The sequence below is a fragment of the Lagenorhynchus albirostris genome, chromosome 8 (genome assembly GCF_949774975.1).
Source record: "Lagenorhynchus albirostris chromosome 8, mLagAlb1.1, whole genome shotgun sequence".
Taxonomy (NCBI): Eukaryota; Metazoa; Chordata; class Mammalia; order Artiodactyla; family Delphinidae; genus Lagenorhynchus; species Lagenorhynchus albirostris.
Window position 1 is genome coordinate 33,137,267 of NC_083102.1, and position 17,260 is coordinate 33,154,526.

The 17,260-nt window shown below is 39.8% G+C and overlaps 1 protein-coding gene across 2 annotated transcripts in view; it reads right to left on the bottom strand.

Moving 5' to 3' along the window:
- TES (testin LIM domain protein) overlaps positions 1 to 13,120 on the bottom strand; it is a 47,918-nt gene extending 34,798 nt beyond the window's left edge. The window contains exon 1 of one of the 2 annotated variants that reach the window (XM_060156815.1): positions 12,948 to 13,120. In XM_060156815.1, the coding sequence (XP_060012798.1) occupies positions 12,948 to 12,974 (27 nt within the window). In that variant the 5' untranslated portion in view covers positions 12,975 to 13,120. Of the gene's footprint in view, positions 1 to 12,399; positions 12,659 to 12,947 lie in introns of those variants that run through there. The other variant, XM_060156816.1, reaches the window with a different exon arrangement.
- Positions 13,121 to 17,260: the final 4,140 nt, after the last annotated feature.

Here is a 17,260-nt window from a genome sequence, read left to right on the forward strand (position 1 = left end):
GACACCATACTTTGTGCTTTAAAATGTTCGTGTCAATTATTCTTATACCCCTGTGAGATAGATGGCTGCAATACATTTTCAGATAAAGATCCTGAGGATTAGAGGGTTAAATAATTTTGCCAAATTCACATAGCCAGTAAGTGCCAAGGCTAAGACTGAACCCAGAATTCTAAAGCTGATAACCTTCCTGCAATTCTGGTTATCCAAACATTTACTTATTGATACTAATGTCTCGATAACTAAACAAAACCGATCAGAGAACATTAATAATAACCCTGATCAAGTACTCTCTATATGTCAGGCACTGTTCTAAGTGTTTACAAGCATTACTTTATCTAATCTCACAATAACCCAATAAGGAGGTATTATCTATGTTTTACGATAAGTCTCCTAAAGCCAAGGAGGCTAAGAAACTTGTCCAAATTTCTAGAGGAGTGTTAAACTGGGATTCAAACCTATGAAAGTTCTGTTCTTCTCCCTCTAAACTCCCTGTGTTCCAGAGGAGTGGGCAATCAGTGATCTACTGGATGATTCCATTCTCTGGCTTGATTTCATCTGGTCCATGAGAAAAGTGCCAACAAATAACATCTCAGTTGTTTTTACCTGTGACATCTTAAAAGAAATATGGATATTAAGCCACTCAAATCTGTCTTGCCTCCCTCTACCATTAATTTCTGCCTATTTCTCTTGGGATAATTTTCTATTCTGCTACCACTGGCAGAGTCTAACACATGGCATCATTTGAATATCTGTAGAATCTATTTCCAATTTGTTGTAGTATTTCAAAGGTCAGATTTTTTAACTCCTCTTAAAAACCTTTGGCAACTTGACATTTTCCAAAGAAATGAGTTCTACATTTCTTCACATGGAGATCATATGACCTAGCTGGGATGAATTTGGAGAAGTCTGTTAGTCTCAAAACTAACAGAAGAGTGACTAAATGAAAAAAAGAACCCTCTAAAAATCAAGTAAAGGATACCCCAAGGTCAATTTTCCTTTATAATTTTTCAGAAGGGTCAAAAACTACCCTGCTTTGAAATACTAGCTGTCTATGAAACTGTGCAGAATATCTTCTCAGAATGGACTCCTGATACATGAGAGAACTTCAGAAAAGTATACTTACACCCCCAAATTTAAAAAAAAAATCCCACTATAGAATATGTGATAGGCTGAAGTAATGATCCCAATTCTTCATTCCCAAGTAGTTATTAAACATCCACACCCTTGCCTCATAGTCATTAAACTGGACTTTTCCTCCCCCTGAGTTTGAACTTGGACATGTGACTGCTGTGACACAAGCAGAGGCTTAAAATGTGCTCCTGCAGTTGGACATGCCCACTATTGCTCCAAACTTTTGCTTAAGATATCCAATGATCTAAGGAAGATGAAAGATACGGGGAGCCAACGTAGTCCCAACCCACAGCTTGGAACCAAGCCCAGACTATATCAGCTAGACTCCAGTGAAATTTCCTCCTCTACCTCAAGAGATGACAAAGTGTATTAAATAAGAATCAAGATTAGGATAAAGATATAGATCCTCAGCAGTAGGTTAGGTTCCTGTACAAGCTCAGTGGCACACTTCCTAAATTCAAACCTGAAATCTAGCAAAGTCACAAATCACTACAGATCATGTACCTTGGCTTTGTTTTAGAAGCGTCAACACTGAAAATGTTATGGTGTGAATACCAAGGGTTTACCGACTTTTTGCAGCCTTGTTTCTTTGGTTCATTTATTTATTCTTCCTGGAATTCCTTCTTTGCCTACTGAAACCTTATTTATCCTACAGAAGTTAGTTTGAATGTTGTTTCCTCCATAATGTTGGTCCCAATCTACCCAATTAAATTACTTCTGCTTCTGAAACTTCATAATACAGTAGCCACCCCATATCCACATTTTTGCTTTCTATGGTTTCAGTTAGACACGGTCAACCATGATACAAAAATATTAAATGGAGGGCTTCCCTGGTGGCACAGTGGTTGGGGGTCCGCCTGCTGGTGTGGGGGGCGCGGGTTCGTGCCCCGGTCCAGGAGGATCCTGCGTGCCGTGGAGCGGCTGGGCCCGTGGGCCGTGGCCGCTGGGCCTGCGTGTCCGGAGCCTGTGCTCCACGGTGCGGGGAGACACCGGCGGTGAGAGGCCCGCGTACCGCAAAAAAAAAAAAAAAAATATATATATATATATATATATAGATATATATATATAGATATATAGATATAAAATGGAAAATTTCAGAAATAAACAATTCCTAAGTTTTAAATTGCATTCTGAGTAGCGTGATGAAATCTCCAGCCTTTGCTCAGTCCTGCCTTGGATACGAATCATCCCTTTGTCCAGTTTATCCAGCTAGGTAGTCACTTAGTAGCCAATTTGGTTATCAGACTGACTGTTGCAGTACATTGCAGTGCTTGTGTTCAAGTAACCCTTATTTTTACTTAAACACATTATTGACTGGAGTCGTATTAATTCGTCTTTTGTTACCGGAACGTTATTGACCAAAGACGTATCAATACGTTTTTAGACAGTGGTACAATTAACATAACATGAGAAGTTGTTAGAGCTTAAAATTGATCAAGGGTTCATTATACAACTTATGATTGTCGTTATCATTCACATTTTGCTCCGTTAGGTTTTTGTTCCAATCTTGTGTATATTATAAACGTAAAACTTTCAAAAATGATGCATTGCGAAATGTTGAGTGAAGAATTTTTCGGTGAATTTTATGCAGATACTTTCTCTGACTGTCTGAGCGACATATATACTAGTGTCTCAGAAAATGATAGTTCTTCAGAATATAGTTCTGATTCAGATGATGTGAATATTAGACCAACAAAAAGACAAAAAAACCTTAGTGATCTATTCTGATACGGAAAGTGAAAATGAAACTCACAGTGCTAGAGAATGCTCCTTTGCTTCTACAGAAGAGTGGATTGAAGACAGCACTTCATGAAAACTGGAAGAATTTACAGCTGTGTCACGTGTAACTATAGACTGTAATAACCTGCAAAGTGTTAGTGAAATAACAGAATTAATTTTTGGCCAGCCAAAATAAAAATCGCTGGCCAAGTGCAGAAGCAGCGATGCTAGCAATTCGGATCTGCCAAACAGGAGCCTTAAAGTGCTTCCTTTAGGTGAAAAGGTGAAAGTTCTCCACTTAACAAACAAACAAAAATTGTATGCTGATGCTGCTAAGATCTATGGTAAGAAGGAATCTTCTATCCATGAAATTGTGAAGAAGGAAAAAAATTCATGTCAGTGTTGCTGTCGCACCTCAAACTGCAGAAGTCATGGCCACACAGTGCATGCTAATTGCTTATTTAAGATGGAAAAGACATTAAATTTGTGGGTGGGACACACAAACAGAAAATATGTTCCAGTTGGTAGTAACATGTGGCACCAGAAAGCAATAGAGCCCACATGAAGACTTCAGCAAGGGATCCCCTAAAATGTGTTAACAGCATTTACTGCAAGTAAGGGATGGTTATAAAGATTCAGGAATAGGTTTGGAAAGAAAAATATAAAAATTACTGGAGAGGCTGCGTCTGCCAATAAAGAAGCCACTGCTGAATTTGTGGCAGAGTTGAAGAAGTTAATTAAGGAGAGAGGCCACATCCACAAAACTTTTATTACTACAGCATATTGCTATAATTTTTCTATTTTATTATTATTGTTGTTCATCTCTTACTGTTGCCTAATTTATAAATTAAACTTTATCAAAGGTATGTATGTATAGGAAAAAGCAGTATATATAGGGTTTGGTACTATCTGGGGTTTCAAGAATCCACTGCGGGTCTTGGAACATATTCCCCGCAGATAAGGGGGGGGATACTGTAGTTGTCTATTCCTATTATTGCACGGCTACAAAGTGTGGCAGTCTGCAAACTGTTGGTTACCAGTCTGTGATCAGACATAGAAAGAAACTGAGAGAAAGCAATTAGGAATTGTTAAGCAATTTGACAGTAGTTTTATGTCTGATATACTTATTTTTTTAAAAATTGGCCTCGTATTTGTCTTTTTTTCCTTTTAGTAATTCATTTTTTTTTGTTTTAAAAGTATCGGCCCATGACAGATTCAGAGTTTTGAAAAAATGGTTCTTCAACATAGATATTTTGAGCAACACTGTATTACAGCATACAGCACTTATTTCATTCTATCTAGCACTGTAGTTAACGTACATGTCTTGCCCACTAGCTAGCTTGCCTACCTTCCTTCTTTTATCCACCAAAGCTGACATCACAGTATTTTGGGGGATACAAGCTCCACAGGTAATATTGATAGAAAAGGAGTTGAGATTCTGTAGTCTTACATTTAAACTAACCTTTTAATATTCTCTATGAAAAACAGAGGGTGACTTTGTTTTGTTTAACCCCCGAATATTTTTATTGTAGGCCAGTACCCCATGAAGGAAATATATATTCTTTACCTTTACTTTGTGACTCATTCTATCAAGACTTCTATGATGTTACACTTACAGAAATAAAAATCTACCTAACATTTGCATAATCATTTTGCAATGAAACATGATATCACTTCATCTTCAAACAAAGCGCAGGCAAGTTCATGGTGGCGGCAGACTTATTAATGGACTCAGCACCAAGGCATTGGTGCTAGGCTTTCAGCCTCCTTTTTGCTAGGCTCACTGTTCAGATAAGAACCTTTATAACCAACAGACAACCTGAAACCCCTTTTTAAAATCTGTATGGTGGTCAGAATGTCACTGTAATAAACATAGGCTGAATCATTTGTGATTTGAGGATGATCCAGCCTCATTCAGAGATTAATTATATTTATATACTGGGAGCCTGGCTGTCATTTGGCAGATAAGCTCTCAGCAATGCTCAATGCCTGGCTTCTCCTACAGTTCCCCGCCTCAAGCCATGCTCAAACCCAAGCAGTCCTGCTTTCTTGGCAGACTAGCCAAGGGTAAGAGAAATTGGCAGTCCTGAGCTATGCTCTTCTCCTTTGTTGAATATGACCGAAATAAAAGTAACGATACCTAGAATCAACCAGTTTTTATAGCTAAATACTCATTGTGATAGAAACATGAAACACTTTCATAGCACTGTTCCCAAATTATACCAAGTAAGTTTCTTTTCGTTCTTTCCTCTATCACCTTCTGTTCTTTCTTAATGTTCTTGTCACTGGCAATGAACAGTGATTAAAGTGGTTGAGAAGAAAGAAAGAAAAGTAATTAAAAAGTCATTTTAGGGTCACAGCATGAACTTTCATTAGAAAATTACAGTCAGGCATATTATTATCTAATTTCCTATTATTCAAGTAGGGAGTTAGGTAGATCAGGTACTTAGAAAAATAAGCGAAACCAAATATGACTTGAGCTCTTTTATAGGAAAATCAAAGATTGGAGCTAGACAGCTGAAAAGCATAACCTCTAAATTTAATCCTCTAATAACAGTACTTAAGGCAAGTTTTAATACATGGATTTTACTCAAAGACTAGGGGTGAATTTATCAATTATCAAAGTATTTTTCCTTAAGATCTTGAAAATTTATGAGGTTTTAAAACCCATTTTGAATTTGGTTAGTCTTTTCTCTATTTTCCTCTCCTTGAAAAAGTTGATTTCATAATTCATAATTTATATAATGCTCCCTGAACATCACCACTTTGTAAAAAGCAAAATAATTTCCTAAATGTACTATATATTAATGATCTAATAAACAGATTTTTAAAAGTCATTCTTTCAGGTACCATGACAGTAGTTACCAAACAAAAATTAGTAATGACTGTAAACAGTAAACGCAATACAGGAATGACTCTTGTAGGGCATTTGTAATCAGGCAAAAGACAGTTTGTGTATTTTATAGGTGTAAGATTGTAAATATTTTAGCTTTATCTAATTATGAGCTTTTTCATATTCTAATACATAAAAGCTACCTTCTCATCTCTTTTTCATTTGCCATTACTTAAGATAAATAATAACCCCTAATTATAAAGTTTGCAAAACCGGGAACCAATACCAAGAATCACCACTAAATTAGGATATTCTGGGACTTCCCTCGTGGCGCAGTGGTTAAGAATCTGCCTGCCAATGCAGGGGACATGGGTTCGAGCCTTGGTCCAGGAAGATCCCACATGCCACAGCCTGTGCGCCACAACTACTGAGCCTGTGCTCTAGAGCCCACACACCACAACTACTGAAGCCAGCACACCTAGAGCCCGTGCTCAGCAACAAGAGAAGGCACCACAATGAGAAGCCCACACACCACAACGAAGAGTAGCCACTGCTCGCTGCATCTAGAGAAAGCCCGCATGCAGCAATGAAGACCCAACACAGCCAAAAATAAATAGTAAATTTATTTAAAAAAAAAAAAAGGACATTCTGTGTTGGAAATCTAATGTACTCGTGACCTGTAAAGAGTTCACTAAGGGGTATAATCCCATTTGCGCTTACTTTCTATCATTTATTTTGTCATTTACTTTCATTTACTTTTTTTTGCTCTATCATTCCTCTCAACAGTGTAAGTTCTATAATACAAGGTACCTTGCCTTTTTGTTCACACTATACCCCCAGAGTTTAGAACAGTGCTTTGCACATAGACTACTCACATAGTTTTTAAATGACTCATCTTATTTGGGGAGAGATAACTTTTAAAGACAATAAAAGCTCCATTATTTTTCACTTTCCTGTAATTAAGTACCAAGGAAAGTGATACATCATGCCTAGGCTTATTTGACTCATGCTAACAGAGCAGTTTATATGCCTTTGAAGCTTTATACTACAGAGTTAAATTAATTAAACTTAATGTCTTCAAATCCCCACAAATATTTAAAAGGCAAACTAATTAAGTAAAAACAAGTTGAAAAACAGCTAAGATCTATGAAAAAAAAATTATTTCATTTTTCTCATGGACTTCACAGGGGTATATACATGCCATTTCATTAAAATCACATATATTTATATATTCTTGGCTTGTATGATTTTTAAGCACTGTGGAACACTATTATACTTGGTAAACTATAATGTTTTCCATAGTCAAAAAGAGTAACACCGTTTTAAGAAATCTTAGAAATCACTTGGTTCCCCTATTGATTTTTTTTTTTTTTTTTTTTTTGCGGTACGCGGTCCTCTCACTGTTGTAGCCTCTCCCGTTGCGGAGCACAGGCTCCGGACGCGCAGGCTCAGTGGCCATGGCTCACGGGCCCAGCCGCTTCGCGGCATGTGGGATCTGCCCGGACCGGGGCATGAACCCGTGCTCCCTGCATCGGCAGGCGGACTCTCAACCACTGCTCCACCAGGGAAGCCCCCCTATTGATTTTTATAGATATGAAAACTGAAATCCAAAGTAGCCAAGATCACAAAAACTAGAGTGGACCCAGATCTACTAACTCTCAGCCCAGAGTGAACTTAATGATACCATACTGATAAACAGGAGTGAGAAAGCTGATACAGTACAGAAGATCTTTCTGTATACTACTACAGCTCTTTACCTATACTGGCACTTACTGACCTTTTCTAATTTCTGAACACATTGTAGTGATCTGGTTTGTAAAAAACATATTCAGATTAGCATGGGGCAAACTACTTCTGGTTCTCAGAAAAAGAACATAGGAAGTAGTACTCTTTTACCAATTTATCATTCTCTTTCTACTAAATAGGCCCCTCAGAGTAACCCTGATGGTCCATGATGTTAATTTCGTGCTCACAATGCTGGTATCGTCCTAGAGCTCAGTGAGAGCCTCACAAAACAGTTCAACATTTTGGTGTTTCCTACTGCTTCTCGGTAGCTCTTTAATGAACAGTTCTCTTCCTAGCATTGAACTTATTTTTTTGTTTTTAACTGCTCTATTCTAAGCTGCCTGGTCTGCCATTCCAGTGGCACTTTGAGTACTTTGCTGCTAGGAGAAAGAGAGGTTTAGCCTACCATGCTATGTGTCACAAGGCTTTCTATCAAGTCTGGGCTTCAGCAGGTAGAACAGATTCTTGAACAGGCCAACCATGAGAGTGTCTCTATACAATTCCAGATGTCACTGGTTGAAATCCCAAAGCAGAAAGCCAAAAGCAGGGTCGCTATTGTTCAGAACCATATTAAGTAGCTAGGAGGCAGCATTATCATTGCTCCCAACAAAAGCTGGGAAGTTGGAAGAATCCAGAAGATACGGTCCAGAATATTATTGGAGCTTATGGAATTTCTTTGACTGTAAAAGTCTCGCAGAAGTTCCTATTCGTGATATTTTTACTTATTTAGACTTGTTTCCGTGCAAAGAAGGTCAAAGGCAACTTACACTAAAGGGCATACATATAACCATGGATAAAGTATAAATAAAATGTAGAAAACCAGTAGGGTGGTAATTTTATTGGAATAGAAACCATTTCTTCCAATATAATTCCTTTAAACAAACCAATAAAAAATGTTGAAACAGACCTCAGGTTATTTCTGTTTTTATATTAGGGTACTTCATTCAAACATACATGTAGTGATCAAGGCAAAGGATATCAGAGGACTCAGGCTAGGTGGCATGATGGGAGTTGCATGGATTCTGAAAACTATGGTTCAAGATCACAGTTAGGTTCTGCCAGTTTCAGATTAATGTATCTAAGCCTTAGTTTCTTTATCCTTAAAGTGAGGCTAAGATCTACTTCATAAATTGCTTTGAACAGCAAACAAAATAACTATACAAGTATAAATAGGATATGAATTTCACTCTCAAGAAGCTTGCAATCTAGGTAAGAAGAAGACTATAATCTAGAGGGAGAAAGTGATGAATGTCCTAAGAGTTATGATGCCATACTTTGGGAATACAGAAGAAAGAGATTTTCCATCCAGATAGGAACAAGAAGAAAGATCACCTGGAGGGTGATGTGTGGTGTGGGTAGGGTAAGGAGTGTGTCTTTAAAGATGAGTAATATTTAGTATTGAAGGTGAGCAAGCAAAGTCAAGGAGAGAGATGATGGTACACAGCTAACAGCCAGCAGAGACATAAATCACTAATTCTACTTCATAGGATAAAGTTAAGGAACAAAATCAATAGATAACCTACTACAGTTCTATTCAAACCAATATTCAGACCAAGTTAGAGAAAGTGACTTTTCATATCCAATTAATGTAATGACTGATACTATGGGTTGGAAGAGATAAAAGCCCCGCTGAGGACCACTTTATTCTATACTTGTTCTGAGAGAGTAAACTGCCTCTAAGGTAAAGCCCTGGAAGTACGCTGCCCTCCCATTACCCCAAGCCTTGCCAATGATTCTCGCAGAAAGAATGGCTTCAAGCAGAGAGTTCAACTGTAGATTTCTGCCTCCAGGTCACCATTTACTTGCCTTTTCCATTCAATCAGGGGCCACCTTAGAGAAAAGGCTCATTCTAATTTCTAATGGAAACAATCTTTGTGGTTCAGTACTCTTTCCAAGCGCAATCACTTGGTTTCATTTTGTTTTTTTGGCAAATGACAGAAGCTTTCAAAACATGTTTGGATGCTGAGAAAGGGGGTTTTTAGTGACTTGTAATCTTTAAAGTACATCTCATCTTTTTAAAATTAAATTAAAGAAACAAAGAAAAGAGTCCTAAGAAAAAAAATGCAAGACATCAGGAAGGATCAAAAGATGGAGGTTAGAATGGAGACAAACAATGAATAAGGTGTAAAATTTAAAGCTCTGCAGCAATTCCAGGCAGCATAAGGGAAATTACTAGAGTTCTCTTTCTCTCTGGTATGTTTTTAAAGGGAAAAAAAGTGATTCTCATGGAAGAGTAACACAGAAAGGAAAGAAGAAAACATCTGGCTGTGGGCCATGATCTACCAGTCACCACCAAAATGAGACTCTCTTTCTGCTTCTCAAAGTTCATTGCTTTTTCCAAGCAAACATAGGGTCTACTTACACGAAGTCAATTATAATGAAGAGATCTAGACAAATAACTCAGACGACAGGGCCCATACGTAAAAGTCAAATTCTACTCTAAAATATTATTGAAACAAAAACTCTGTATAACCAAACTAGCTCTCACATCCTAGCAACAGCTCACTTACCTCAAACAAAACAAAATATAGTAAAATCTAATTATAAAAATTCCTTGCCTTTGTGACTGTGTGTTTTAACTGGTAATGAATCCAAATTTATGCCAATGATATGGACACCCAAGTTATCATTTTATAAACAAAGAATCTTATAATAGTATCATCCACCTAGGTGGTTGTGAAATAAAGACAACCCTTTTTAATTCTTTTTACACAAAATGTTAATGGGAAAGGAAAGTAACATTTATCATCTGCCTGGAGAAAATTTCTTATGAAAACAACAGTACAAGAGTTTTAGAGGAAAAAATGCCATGTATCTTAAACCAGAAGTCAAATTTAGTTTTACTTAAATGGTTGTGTCTTTGTTCCAACTTCCAACCACGCTTTTTAAAAGGTACATTCAAACTATTAGTTTTCTTGTATACCCAAGTCAAAAAGAAGGGAGACCTGAAAACTATCTAGGTACCAAAATAGGGTAAGAAGGCTCTGATCATAGATCAGAGATGATCTTGTAATGTTGCCTTCTTCTGGTGTCTTAGAAAGCAGTTTCTAAAGGGAATGCAAGTTTCTTTTTGAGATTATGAAATGTGTTCCTGGGACCTCTAAATTCTTTGTGCTGGGAAACATTTTGTTGAATTCACAGAACATTAAGTCTGTCAAGGGTCCTGCACAGACACAGAGGGTATGGTTGGCAGTCAAATTGGACACCTTTGGGATCTTTTAGTACTTTGCAATTTACTAGTTAAGGACTCTGTCCTGAGAATCACCAGTGATGACAAAGTAGTGAAACAAGGATTTGTTACAGTCATGGTATTGTCTGTAGAAGCTTTAAACTTATGGAATCCTTTTTCTTGAGGGTGGGGGAAGGGGAGAAGGAGGATTAGAGAGAAGGATAAGATTCTTGGTTGAAAAGATAACCTTTTAAAGTAAAGGGGAGATGGAGGAGAAAAATTACACCATATATCAAGAGCATTACTTATTATAATCCACATTCTAAAACTAAGTAAATTGTTTATAAATAATGTCTGGATTTTTCCCTTCCTAGCACATGTAATTCTTAACTCTGTACTTTCTCCCTCAGAATTACTTGTTCTTTGTCTCAAATAATTTCAAAATCACTTTTGGATGTTGATTTTTTTTTTCTTATAAGTAGACGTTATTTTTCAGAGCAGTTTTAGGTTCTCAGCAAAATTTAGCAGAAGGGACAGCAGTCCCATATATCTCCCTACTCCCTTTCGAAGCTTCCTCCAGTGTCAATATCCCACATCCGAGTGGTACATTTGTTACAAATGATGAACCTACACTGGCACATCATCATCCCCCAACGTCCATAGTTTATTTTAGGGTCCACTCTTGGTGTTGTTCATTCTGTGGGTTTTGAAAAATATATAATGACATGTAACCACCATTATAGTAGCATACAGAATAGTTTCACTGCCCTAAAAAAATCCTCTGTGCTTCACGCATTCATTCCTCCCCTCCCAAAGGATGTTGACATTTAAAAAGTAATTTTTGAAGCAATATATGTTTAAGCATAGACAAGACCTCCCAAATTTTTGACAAGTACTAAATTACCCATTCTTTCCCACTTGAAAAACAAAATAAGAAGTGTTCATCAACAGAAGACTAATTAGCAGCAAACAAAATGCTTTCCTAGTAGCAAGCAAAATTAACAAAAAATTTTAGTGTCATCTAAAAGCAAAGAAAATAAGAAGCCAAACTGGAAGATAACAGAATGCAATCAGGACTGTCAGAATTTACACTATGTTTTCCCGTCCTTGGATTCCGTGTTGAGTGCCGGTTCTAGCCATAAGGGGCAAACTTTTTTTCCCACCGCAGGTTTTCATTTTTCAACAGCCTCCTGACCTACTATTTTGCACTTGCATACATTTTCAAAAATCCAGTTCTGGGCATGAAACAGAATTAATGCTCAGGTCAGGAACTTTGTCTTTAGAAGATGAAATAATGGCAATGTTGGCAACCAACAGTGGGCAAGAGAAGAAAATTAGGTTCTATTTTTTCCCCTTTTTCTCTCTGCAAAACTTCCTTCCTTATTTGATAAGGAGCAGCTAGCTTAAATTTACCGCAAAGTAAATATGAGCAATTCCCTGGAATGAGACCTTTCACACCGAACGTTACACTGGAATGTGACATCAGCATTCCTTTTCAGACACAGTGTGGTCCCCCACCCCTTTCTCCCAAGAAACGTAAGGCTCCCCAAATCAGGGAGCGGCTCAGGTAGGGCCGCGGGTACTGACGCCCAGAGGGCAGCCAGGCAGGAAACGTCTCCTGGAGCTAAACCACTGGTGACAATCGTCCTTTGGGGATGGCTGCCAAACAGGGAGAACATTTTCTTTGGAAGAGGGAGGCAGTGCTTTGGAAGTCAAGTAATGAATGACCAAAAAAAAAAAAAAAAAAAAAAAACATCATCACCTTTCACGTTATCACCAGCCGCGGGTGCGAAGGAAGCGCATTCAATCAACACTCACTCTAGAGAGCCTCGGACAGCCGAGCTGGGCGGGGAGGAGGTCTGAGCTGTCAAAGTCACATCAGGGACCCCAAACCACAAAGGCTTAATAAAGTTGAACTTCCTGAGGCAGGAAGAAGTAGTGTCACAGCCTCGCCTTAACGCGCCCTAACCTCATCCTTTTCTTTTAGGGAGGCACAGGCGCAGCTGAAACATCTTAAGGAAAGTTTCGAACACTTCCAACCGTTGGACGTGGTTAGACGGGGAGAAATGTCCCGTGCCACCCTCGCGCGCGCGCGCGCGCACGACTCTCCGTCGCTCCCAGGTTTCAGGAGTTTGCGAGGCCGCCGGGGATCCCCTCTACCGGGAGGGTCGGGTACCTGGGCTCCGGGTTCCGGAGACCCAGAGCTGGCTCGGGCCCGGTGGCCCGTGCGCCCCACCCGCCGCTAGCAGCCAGAGGGCGGCGCCCCGCGCAGGTGAAGCGGCCGCTGCCCCGCTGCCCGCGCCGCCCTACCTTCTTTACTTTGGCCTCCAAGTCCATATCTGTGTGTCAGAGGGGTTTCTCCTGCTGTCCGGGATCTAACACCCAGGCTCGCCTGGCCTCCAGCACCGCTGCAGGTACTAGGGGAGAACTGCTGGGTCTCCGGCGCCGCTGCCGCAGCCACTCGCCTGGCGCCGTCAAACTTCCGCCGCCCAGTCCGCTACAGACGGCCTGAGGCGGGGACCGGGAACAAAGAGGCCCAGGCAGCCAATGGCAGCCTGGCCCCGCCGGGCAGCCGCCAATCACCGAGCGCCGCACGCACCTTCGCGGCCGGAGCGCGGCGAAGGCAAGGTGAGGGGCGGGGCCCCGTCCGGGGCGGCGCCCTGCAGAGCGCAATTCAGTATCCCTGACCTGGTGTCTGAGGCTGCCCTGGCCTTCAGCCGACCTGCTGGTAAAGAATTGGAACCCAGCCTACCTCCAACTGAAGAAGAGCCCTTCCATTCAGTAAGCTTGTACCTGTTTTTGCTTGGGACCTTGGATATGTGTCCAGCGGAGTATTATACCACTACTAGCTTCTTGGTTTCTTTTCCTAGCAAAGAAATCGTGGAGGTTGTTAGGGATCCTTGTGATAGGTGTTGCACCCTAATTTCACTATTAAGTTGTGGAGATGGCCTTTTCTTAAATGCTTTTCTCCAAGTCCCAAGCACTGACTGGGAATCTCCTCTCACAGCCTTAATGTCAATGAAGATGGTTATGTGTTTTCTGAGCACTTGTTAGTTCAAAGATGAGGATGATGTGAACCACTTCAGAGACAGGTTATGTCATTCCTTTGGAAGTAGAGGTTTGCCCTTTGTCCTTGTTGTGTGAAATGGTGTGAGGGTGCTCATGTGCGTCATGTTTTGATGAAGCAGTTTCATAGACATAACAAGCAACACTGAAGCACTAGAGCTGGATACAAATCATGGCCTCATTCAGGAGCAGTTGCAATGAATATACCATTAGCTTGGCGGATCTGAAAGGGATCCTAAGGATTATTGAGTCTAGCTTTCTCATTTTGCAGGGAACTGAGGACCCCAGAGGTATAGGGACCTGCCCAATTTCATAGTCTCCTGGGGGCAGAGCTAGTGCTCATGAGCTTTAAGCAATGTCTCCAGCATGTTTGGGACAGCAAACACAGAATTTTGACTAATTAAAAGAAAAAAATCCTTTTTTTTTTTTTTTCCCCAGTTCACAGTAATGACAGAAAATTATAATGGTCAGGTAGCAGGTGACCTCTTAATCTGGCATCTAAATTTAAAAAGGAAAAAGTCCCAAATCATGTAGATATATAGGTCCAGATTTCTCTCCCCCTTACCTCTGGAAATTTGGTAACTGAAAACACCCCAAATTCATTTTAGCTAACACTTTTAACCCTTTGCTTACTTGGCTATTTATTAATGTTGTTCAACATGAAACCAAGCAAGACCCTGCAGGACCTTCCCAGGGACAGACCCCTGGTGTCCTCTGCTCCTTGTCTGTAGAAGAGCTTTAGCCACCTAGGCCTTTCCTAAGTTCCAAAGAGCAGATTTAAACAGAGAACTGAGAAAATGCAGAAACAAAGGAAAACAGTCAAGCAAGGCTAAATAATAATAGTTTAACCATAAAATAAAGTCAAGGACCTTTAGTTCCTCCTTAACGGCTATAGATAATATCCTGAACCATCCTTGAGTTGATTTTGCAGAAAGCAGACCCTCCCCCCCAAGATGAAAACTGCTGACCACCAGAGTGTAGACCCCAGACCAGTTGGAATGAATGAATCTTCAGGGATTCCTGAAACAGCACCCTGTTAATTCACCATTGACCAATCAGAGAATTGTGCACAAGCTGGTCAGGCACCCTGCAGCCCACACTCCTGATGTTGCCTTTAAAAACCCTTCTGTAAAAGCCATTGGGGAGTTCCAGTCTTTTGAGCATTAGCTTCCTGTTCTCCTTGCTTGGTGCCTTGCGATAAACACTATACTTCACCACCATCTCATGTCAGTAGATTAGCTTTACTGTGCATTGGATGAGCAGACCCAAGTTCAGTTCAGTAACAGAACATTGATTTATAATGTGATGTTTTCCTTATCCTATTAATAAACTAAAAATGGAATGACCAAAATGGTCATGAATTTTTCTTCTCACTCAGTTTAAGTAAAACTTTCCCATCCCATTTTCCCAAGTCATCCTACAATGTTTGGGCCCCTGCAAAGTTTACCCAGTGTAAGCTCCAATGAGCATGAGGTTTAGTTATGACAAGGCAACTTGATCTCTTTCAGGGAGCTTAAAATGTCCAGTGAAACAGTTTAAATAAGGCATCAAACAAATGTTGTAACATAAATTTTGGGCTTATTTGGTGAGATTTCAGAGACAACACTAAGAAAGATATCTGGAAACATTTTATTACCATCATATTTTGCCCTTCTCTCTCTCTTCCCTCTCAACCCTCCCAGCATCACTTTGTGTATCATTGGCAAGGTGAAATGCAGTGATTTCTACCTGGAATCATTACTATGCCAATTATATAGAAGGTAACTTTGAGGTAGATAAATATTAAGTTAGGATTAGATTTCAATTTCTTATTTAGCTATTCAAGTGTTAAGCTAAAGAGATATTGAGGAGTTAGAACTGGCATTGTTTGATGACAAGATGTAGTTGATAACAGAAAAATGAGTAGAAGATGACACATGTTTCTGGCTTGATCATTTATATAGCTGGTTCAGGAAAAGGGAAAATACAGGATGATAGGCAGTGTACAAAGGGTACAGTTTTGTTTTTTAACATCTTTATTGGAGTATAATTGCTTTACAGTGTTGTGTTAGTTTCTGCTGTATAACAAAGTGAATCAGCTATATGCATACGTATATCCCCATATCCCTTCCCTGTTGCGTCTCCCTCCCACCCTCCTTATCCCACCCTTCTAGGTGGTCGCAAAGCACGGAGCTGATCTCCCTAAGGGTACAGTTTTTAATATATTGGGTTTGAGGTTGGGGTATTGAAGTAAGGTATCCAAATATAAATCTTAGAGATGAGACTTGGACTGCTATGGTAATTTAGGAGTCAACATCTTACATAGACAAATAATTGAAAGCCATGGATGGAGTAAGATCAGCATGGGATATTGCAAAATAAAAGAATATCAAAGACTACAATTGAGCAAAGCTGAGCAAGAAAAGCACAGGGCTTCCCTGGTGGCGCAGTGGTTGAGAGTCCACCTGCCGATGCAGGGGACACGGGTTCGTGCCCCAGTCTGGGAGGATCCCACATGCCGCGGAGTGGCTGGGCCCGTGAGCCATGGCTGCTGAGCCTGCGCGTCTGGAGCCTGTGCTCCGCAACGGGAGAGGCCACAACAGTGAGAGGCCCATGTACCGCAAAAAAAAAAAAAAAAAAAAAGCACAGAAAGGAGTTGAGGGTTAGTCAGATGGTAAGAAAAAAAAATTAGAGTGCCAACAACTAAGAGAAGAAATTCAAGAAGGAATTCATCAACAATGTCAAATTGTGGAGAAGTGTCAAATTCTCATTGGGTTTAACAAAAAGGAAGTCATTGGTAAACTTGGGAAGTGATAGCTATATCCCATGTGAAATAGGTTGTGGGCCAAACTGAGGCAGCAACAATTATGGAGAGTTAGAAGGAGTAACCAATGGTTTTAAGGCAGTAGAAAATTGAAATTGACTGGTTGAAATGAAGGGAGGGAGGATGAGCATAGAGTGACTCTTAGGAATCTATTTTGCTAACTGGTATGATGGCTGTAAATCACTCAAGATAGGAAACAGGAGGAGGAAGTTTGAGAAAGATGAGGGGTTTCACTTGTATGTAATGATTTTGCAAGGCCAATTGGATCTGAGTTTGGCAGTCAAAAGAAACATCTGGGCTGGAGATGCAGATGACTGATTATACATATGCAGGCACACACATCTACATATACACATGTGCATATAAACACACACACATGGTCAACATACTGTAAACACTAGGAAAAGGAAACACCAATTGGAACGTTTTCTATACCAGGTAAGGTAAATTTTCAAGGTAAAGATGACTGTACCTGTCTCCTCAATTATTAATGTGGTCCAAGGTGGCCTCTTTAGTGAATATTAATCATTTATTAACACCTGTTAGAGGAACTCCTGTGCTACTGACATAGCTATTATTGCTCATTAGCAGCTTGTATAGGATTACACATTGTTCTATAGGGATATACCAACATTTCTCAGAGCAAACTATTACCTGTAAAAATTTTTTTAATTGACTAGGCATTGGGGATTGGCTAAGCAAATAATGGATGATTCACATGATAGGTTTATGTTAAATTGTTTTGTAACAGTAA